The sequence below is a fragment of the Mus pahari genome, chromosome 14 (genome assembly GCF_900095145.1).
Source record: "Mus pahari chromosome 14, PAHARI_EIJ_v1.1, whole genome shotgun sequence".
Taxonomy (NCBI): domain Eukaryota; kingdom Metazoa; phylum Chordata; class Mammalia; order Rodentia; family Muridae; genus Mus; species Mus pahari.
The window spans coordinates 56740287-56748557 of NC_034603.1; the positions used below are offsets into that span (position 1 = coordinate 56740287).

The 8271-nt window shown below is 44.3% G+C and overlaps 1 protein-coding gene across 1 annotated transcript in view; it reads left to right on the forward strand.

The window, feature by feature from the left end:
- The first annotated feature begins 4855 nt into the window (after nt 1–4855).
- The window catches only part of C14H17orf67 (chromosome 14 C17orf67 homolog), a 21135-nt gene continuing 17719 nt past the window's right edge, over nt 4856–8271 (forward strand). Inside the window, exons 1-2 of the mRNA XM_021213344.1 lie at nt 4856–5026; nt 5953–6053. Of these exons, the coding sequence (XP_021069003.1) occupies nt 4972–5026; nt 5953–6053 (156 nt within the window). The 5' untranslated portion in view covers nt 4856–4971. The remainder of the gene's footprint in view (nt 5027–5952; nt 6054–8271) is intronic.

Sequence of the window (8271 nt, forward strand, 5' to 3'; positions counted from 1 at the left end):
GCTGAGAACTCTATAGTGTTGGCTCTATCAAAGAGTCCTAAATATCTGGGTAATTTTAGAATCACTTCCAAAAGAAAATGGAGAACTCCCATGAAAACATTAGTTAGGTGAATGTCCTGAGATTATGGGTGGTGGGTGCTATCTATCTATCTATCTATCTATCTATCTATCTCTATCTATCTCTCTATCTATCTCTATTAATCATATATCTGTCTATCACATCTGTTTGTCTATCATATCTGTCTATCTTTCCACATATCTATCATATTCTGTCTGTCCACCATATCTATCTATCTATCTATCTATCTATCTATCTATCTATCTATCTATCTATCATCTATCATCTATTTTTGAGGCAGGGTCTTGCTTTCTGGTGGTCTGTAATTCACAATCCTCCTGCCTCAGCCTTGTGAGTGTTGGGAATACAGGTATGCCCCTCCAAGCCTGGATGGCACTCTCTTATGTCCTTAGATGTTGTCAAATGGGTAATTGAGTTGTTCTAGCCCTTAGCATCTGTTGAAGACCTTCAAGTAAGGGGCCAAGATGGGGCTCAGTGGTAGAGAACTTTCCTACTATGCTCAAGGCCTTGGGTTTGAGACCTAGTACTGAAAAAATAAAAAAAATAAAATGACCTCGAGTAGTACATTGACTAAATAGTAGAGAAATAGTCCTGGGCACTGGAGTGTCACCTCTTCCTGTGACCAATGATTCCCTGGGAGCCCTTGCTTCTTTTTCCCTCTGGTTTTAGTTGTGGGGACTTGTTCTCTATTCTGCCACCTTGCGGCCCTATTTGGAATTGCATCTTCTTCTGAGAGGCGAAACTGAAGTAGCTTATCTAGCTTCAGTTCTTCTAGCTCCACAATTACCAGGTCCTTTCCACCAGAGCATCCCAGGGTGTGATTGAGGCTCTGACGCTCACCTTTCCAGTCCACTAGAAAATGCGCGCTACCTTTAATCCCAGCACTCGGAGGCAGAGGCAGGCAGATTTCTGAGTTTGAGGCCAACCTGGTCTATAAAGTGAGTTCCAGGACAACCAGGGCTACACAGAGAAACCCTGTCTTGAAAAACCAAAAAAAAAAAAAAAAAAAGAAAAGAAAAAAGAAGAGAAAAGAAAATTCACACTAATTTAGAGCTTATAGCCCACCAGTGGAGGAGATAGCCTTTAAAAAGCAAGCAAATAAACATATTGATAAACTGTGGGACAGAAGTGGGTGTAGCAGGCGGGGGAATTTTACTGAGAAGGCTACGAGGGGCAGAGTTACTCAAATGGGAGAAATTTCAAATTGATGTATGAAAGATGAGGAGGTGGTCAGGAAACGAGCACATGCCAAGGTTCTGAGGCAGAAAAGTGGTAGTGATTGGGGGACCTTGAACACGAAGTGAATATGAATATATTTTATGAATATTTTATGACTGGGAAGGTTGGAGAGGTGGTGGGAATGGGGTTGCAAAAAAATATATGCATATAGCCCAGGGTCATGCAGTGCAAGTTAAAGACCCTGATTTTGTCTTGAGTCTGTTGGGAAGGTAGTAGAAATTGTATTTTTTCAATGTTTAAAAAAAATGTTTTATAGCTGGGTGAGTTTCTATTTGATGGAGGATAGCTTGACCTGGGCAGCAGGATGCTGGGGACCACTGGGGACCTGGGACGAGTGCTGGGATTAAAGGCGTGCGCCACCACACCCAGCACCAAAGTTTCTTTCTCTTGTAACTGTTTGAGTCAGGGTCTTGCTGTGTATGCACCTGGAGAATCATAATTCTCCTTACCTGCTGAGTCGGAGGATTACAGCTGTGTGCTTATATCTGTGGCTTGTGCACATTAGGACTTGTTTGTTTGGGTTTTGGTTTTTCAAGACAGGGTTTCTCTGTGTAGCCCTGGCTGTCCTGGAACTCACTCTGTAGACCAGGCTGGCCTCAAACTCAGAGGTCTGAGATTCGCCTGCCTCTGCCTCTGAGTGTTGGGATCAAAGGTGTACCCCATCACTAGCCAGCCACCTGTTTTTTATTGGACAGAAGTTACTAGATTAGAGATGTGCTTTCAGGGTGACTGCGTACTGGACATTTTTTTGTTTTTAACAATTTCTAGCTAAGTATAGATTTTTTCTCTAAGGGACGGAAGTTTATTTGATAGCACAAAACAGTGTTCTATCCAGCCACAAAGAACAAAAGAAATAAAAAAAAAAAGGTATGTGGCTAAAAAACGAGATACCTAAACATTTTTTTTACATTTATTTATTTACTTGTGTGTTTTTGTAGATACCAATGCATACGGCAAAGTGTGCCTGGGCACCGTGGGGTGGTCAGGGCTGGCTCAGGCTTTTCACTTTGTAGATCCTGGGCACTGAATTTAGGTTGTCAGGTTTAATATCCATTTTACCAACAAAACGAAACAAACCAAAGCTTGGTTGTGGTGGACCACGCCTTTAATCTCAGAACTCCAGAGGCAGAGACAGGCGGATCTCTGTGAGTTCAAGGCCAAGCCTGGTCTACAGGTCTACAGAGTGAGTTTCGGGTAGGGCAGTGAGACCCAGAGGGAGAGAGAGGGTCTCTGTATACTAACCCAGTGACAGGATATTTCAGTCTAAAAACTTTGTTTATTTTTTTCTTCTGTCTTTTCTTTTTGGGGGATATTTCAATTTAATATCAGTTACCAGGCATTAGCATGGCTTCCGACAACTGCGGGTCAGGTTCTGTTTTCTTTGGAGCTGGCAAAGTGAACACAGGACAGCAGCCATTATTCTGAATGGAGAGCATTATACAAAGAAACAGCACGTCCCTTCTGGCCTTCATTTGTTATGTATTTAATGATTTCTTCATATGATGTTTATTGATGACTTTCAGAGAACCACGGTACCAAGTTGGAGCCTCATTTTTTTGGCTGAGACAGAGACACAGGAGTCAGATTTGCACTGAATGTCCGTCCTATATGGTGGAGAGGTCCTTGAGCTACCCCGATCCTCTTGCTTCTCCCCAGAAGGAGCTGGGTCCCTGCAGTATGCCTCCACACCCAGCAGGCTTTCTGATCTTTATGAAGATAACCTTAAGTCTGGTTAAAGCTGCTTACGGTCTTACTGATAGTTCCTGAGGCCCTGTGAAGGAAGAAGTTAGTCAAGTTTATGTCTTCGTGACAGAGTACCCGAGATGATCAATTTATAAAGACAAAAGGTTGCTTTAAAAATATATATTTTTTTTGAGATTAGAATGTAATTACATAATTTCCCCTTCCCCTAACTCCCTCAGACCTTCTTGCCTTCTTGTGTATCTGCCTGCTTTGGTTTCTTTTCAGTTCATGGCTTCTTTTCCTTAAAAACAATTTTTTTTAATGTTTATTTTATTTTATATATGATTGTTTTGTCTAAATGTGTTCATGGGTGCAATGTGTGTGCTTGGTGCCTGGGAAGGTCAGAAGAGGGCATTGGATCCCCTGGAACTGGAGTTATGAACGTGGGTACGAGGAACTGAGGAACCCTAGAATCTGGGTGCTCCCCCAGAGCAATGGGTGCTCATGACTGGTGAGACATTGCTCTGGCCCTGAGGAACGGTTCCTTTGGTCTCACAGAGTAGGGGGTCCTAGCATGTGGCTGATTGTCCCTCTCTGGATTGGGCAGGAATATCACGGCAGGAGCACAGAGTAGAACAGATCTTGTCATGATCCAGGTGCAAAAGGGAAAGAGGAGTGGAGCCAGGTCCCACAATTCCTCCTCATCAAAAGCCTCGGCTGCCCTAAAACTCACTATGTGTAACAGCTGGCCTCAAACTCATAGAGATCCGCCTGCCTCTTCCTTTTGAGTTCTGAGATTAAAGCATGTACCACTGCATCTGGGCTAGGTTCCACATATTAAAGGTTGCTCCCTCCCCCAGTACTGGCCTGTTGGGGGCTATGCCTTTGATACATGGGCCTTTATGAGCAGTTGGCATCTAACCTACAGCACGGAGCATCATGACAACACACAGAGTTAGGTGTGAAGACAGATTTAGGTTCTCCTCGATACTTACGTATGAACCTGGACTAGATTTTACCATCTCTGGCTCTCAATTTCCTTAATTTTAAGAAAGAGGTGGCTAATAGTGAGTGGTTACACCTACTGTGTAAAGCTCATGACTTCTTACCAATACTTCATCATACCCTATGAGGGTGTGGGTTTTGTTGGCTTCTTCTTCTTCTGAGAGAGAGAGAGAGAGAGAGAGAGAGAGAGAGAGAGAGAGAGAGAGTGTCTCTTTGGCTCCAAAGTCGAGTGGAATATCTTTTTATTCCCTCATCTTGCTCCTTGCTTGGTCCCTTACCTACGTTTGAATCATCAGTGTGTGTGTGTGTGTGTGTGTGTGTGTGTGTGTGTGTGTGTGTGAACTTAGATGGATAGATTTTGGGAAAATGTCATAAAATATGCAAAAAGAAGAGACAATTAAGGCTGGTGAGATGGCTCAGTGGGCAAAGGTGCTTGCTGCCAAGCCGGACAACCTGAGTTCAGTCCCCAAGACCTACACAGTGGAGGGAGAGGACTGACCTCCGCAAACTGGTCCCTGACTTACGTCCTTCCACGGAGGCATGTGGGTGCCCACGTACACACACACCCATACACACAAAATAACTAAATGTCAAAAAAGAGATGGATGCTATCTCAGTGAAACAAACAAACAAACAAAAAAAGCCCACCCATTCCAGAAACGATTACAGAATGTGCTAGCTGGACCTGTTTACACGAAATGAATGCTCTCAAAGCCGCACTCAGGAGGTCACATTGCAGAGGAACCATTTCCTGTCTCAGGATGAAAATTCGAAGGAATTCGGAGGGAAATAGTTTAGCAGTCATTATTGCAAATTCAGAGTCAGATGTGCTTAGCCTCACAAGGCAAACTGTGTTAGTGGAAGTCTACACAGCATTGGATCTGACGCGCCCCCCCCCCCCCCCCCACTTTCAAGTAGGTAGGACCAGTCTGGAGAGCGCAGTCAGCCCAGAGGAGCCTGGCATCATGGAGAAGCTGTTTGTCTTGGTCTTCGCTCTCGCCCTGCTGGCTCTTTCCTCAGGTAGGCTCTCTCTCCAAGGGCCCGATCTATTTTTACACTGACATAATGATATATAGTGTATATTGACATTTTTCTGCTCTCTCTCTTTTTTTGTAAGAGCAAGCTTGTAGAATTATTATTTGTTAAAAGAGAGGTAAGTCCCCTTAATCGAAAAGTCTTAAAAAGCGTTTGAGTACTATTTTAAAAAACGCTGACAAGCCTTTCAATTGCATCTTCTTTTAAAGTTTGTATGAGATTACAGAGCGTTATATTCTTTTATTATGATAATATCTTTTAATATTTGTATGCGATTACCCCCTCCTCATCAATAATTTTGTGACCATACCTTCTCAGTGCAATGTGTGAAGACCAGGTTTAATGAAGTCTTACTGCCACAGACAATAGCAGGAGAGAATAAATATTTTTTAAAAAAACCATATTCAGGGCTGGTGGTGTAGCTCAGTTGAAAGGGTCCTTGCCTAGCATCTGTGAAGAAGCCCTGAGCTTAGTCTCAGAACCGCATTAAAACTGGCAAGGTGGTAAACAACTGTAATTTATTGTAGTATTCCGAAGGGTCAGAAGGTCAAGCTCTTCTGTACTAGACATGGAGTTCAAGGCTGGCCAGCCACAAAAACCTTGTCTCAAACCCCACAGAAGCAAGCAAGCAAGCAAGCAAGCAACAAAACAAAACAAAATCAAACCACATGTTACATAAATGTCCACTTCAAATAAATGGGCTATTGCAGGGAGTGCGGAGATCTAAGCCCTGAGCTTTTGCTCTGAGTTAACTAGAGTAGAAACAATGTAAAATTTCTGAGTCAGAAATTTACAGACTTCTTTTTGTATTTTAATGGAGATTAGACTGGCAAATCCTCTCTGGAATACTAAGGTGGAGTGTGGATTCCTGGGCCTGGGGATCTCTCAAGTGCTCCTCCTGATTTTTCCAGAAGCCTTCCCGATTCTGACAGAAAAGGAGGCGAAACAGCTCCTGAGGTCCAGGCGACAGGACAGGCCCAGCAAACCTGGATTCCCGGACGAGCCCATGCGGGTGAGCTCCTGGCCCTGGCAATTTTCTAGAGCACGTTATCTTCCGGATGAGCATTCTTTCGGGGCTGGTCGCAGGGTGGGCTGTGAGGTGGACCGTTCTGTTACAGACTCAGGAGTAAGGCGTGTGATCTTCACTCCTGGAGATGCTGGCTTTACCCACCTACTTAACACAGAAATAGCAGGATCTACAGGGGTGTGGAGCGTGTGTCCTAACATCCTGAGTGGGCTGCCCTGCATCCCCCTCCTCGGATCCGCTCGCTCACGAGCTGTTTGCTCTCTTTGGCCGATGCCCACCCACTGCCTGCCTCTTGGACCCCAGGCCAACTAGACTAAGCATCCTCAGCGGGCCATGGCCTCCCTGGGCAGAATCTTCATAGGAGCTGCCTCTGGTTAGAGCCTTTGTCCTCAGCTCTGCCCTGCAGGGTTACGCTGTTTTCTCGAATCGTCTTTTTGAACCCAGGGCATCTGTGATAGTTAATATTGTCCACTAAAGAGGATCTAGACTCACCTCCAAGACAAGCCTCTGGGTTTCTCTGTGAGAGTTTTAAGACTCAGCTAACTGAGGTGGGGGAAGACCCATTCTAAATGTAAGCAGCACTATTGTACGGACTGGTTCTAGACAGCCATTAAAAAAAAAAGAGAGAGAGAGAAAGCAATCTAATCTGGGCATCAGCTTTTATTCATTTTTTTAATTGTATATATTTAAAAAAATTTTTGAAATTATAATCGTATATATATATATATATATTTAATTTTTTTGAAATTATAATGTAATTTCGTTATTCCCCTCTCACATACCTCCCCCTTTCTCTCTCTCAACTTCATGGCCTCCTTTTCTTTCTTTCTTCCTCCTTCCCAAGACAGGGTTTCAGTCTGTGCTATGTATAACAGCCCTGGAGCTCACTTTGTAGACCAGGCTGGCCTCAAACTCACACCTGCTAAAGTGGGGTTAAAGGCATGGGCCACCATGCTCTACTTTCCTTTAGTTGTTTGTTAATTGTTCTTACACACACACACACACACACACACACACACACACACACACACACGCACACACACTTAAATACAGAAATACAACCTGCTCAGTCTGAATCTATGCAATCTCAGGGTTAACAACTTGGCATTAGATAACCGGTTAGGGAGGGCTCGTCCCTGGAGAAGACCATTTCTCCCCCTCTCAGAATTCCCTGGGTGCCTACAGGTCTTTGTCTAGGGTTGAAGTCTCCTGAGCTCTCCCTCTTCCACGTTAGCATGTCCGTTGGTGTCTTCCTTGCTCACGTTTTGTTTGGACATGTCGACCAGATTTCATGGATGCATGCTCTCTGACGTTGCTAAGACACACAGTTTCACAGCAAACTCTTGGTTCCTCTGTCTCTTACAGACTTTCCCGTTCTTCTTATGTAATGGTCCCTGGGCCTTAGGTGCAGGATTTGTGTTGAGATGTATCAGCTGGGCTGGGTCATTTCCTTTTACTTCCTGGTCGTGGCAACAATATGACCAGTAGCCTCAGTGTACCACTGCCTTGGCCCCCTCCACCATGATGGACGGGTACCAACAAACAGTGAAGGAAAATAAGCCTCCCTCAAGTTGTATATTTTATCACATCAAAAGGGAAAGAAATTGGCCGGGCATCGTGGCGCATGCCTTTAATCCCAGTTGGGAGGCAGAGGCAGGCGGATTTCTGAGTTCGAGGCCAGCCTGGTCTACAGAGTGAGTTCCAGGACAGCCAGGGATACACAGAGAAATCCTGTCTCGAAAAACCAAAAAAAAAAAAAAAAAAAAAAAAAAAAAAAGGAAAGAAATTACACAGCCCCCATTCCTGTCTTCGCTTTGGGTGTTTAGTACAGGGTGTGAGACCCGGGCAGGCTAGTCCTGTCTCTGTTTTGGGACCTACCTTGGCTCCTGCTGTGGCTGGCTGGAAGCGCTTTGAATATTCATGGTATTTCTGCCTCATGCAGGTGAAAGTTGATCACAAGGCACCAGCATGCTCAGGGAGTCTGGACTCTGGCTGTATCTCTGTGGTTCCAGTTAGTCTCTTCGTTGGAACCCTGATTCTTCTGTTGAGGCTCCCACGGACCTGGAACCGTGTTTACCTTCTCTCAATGCAGACTCCATGTGCATAATTTGATATTTAAAAGACTTTTTCTTTATATAATTTTTTTTTCTTTTCCGAGACAGGGTTTTTCTGTATAGCCCTGGCTGTCCTGGAACTCACTCTG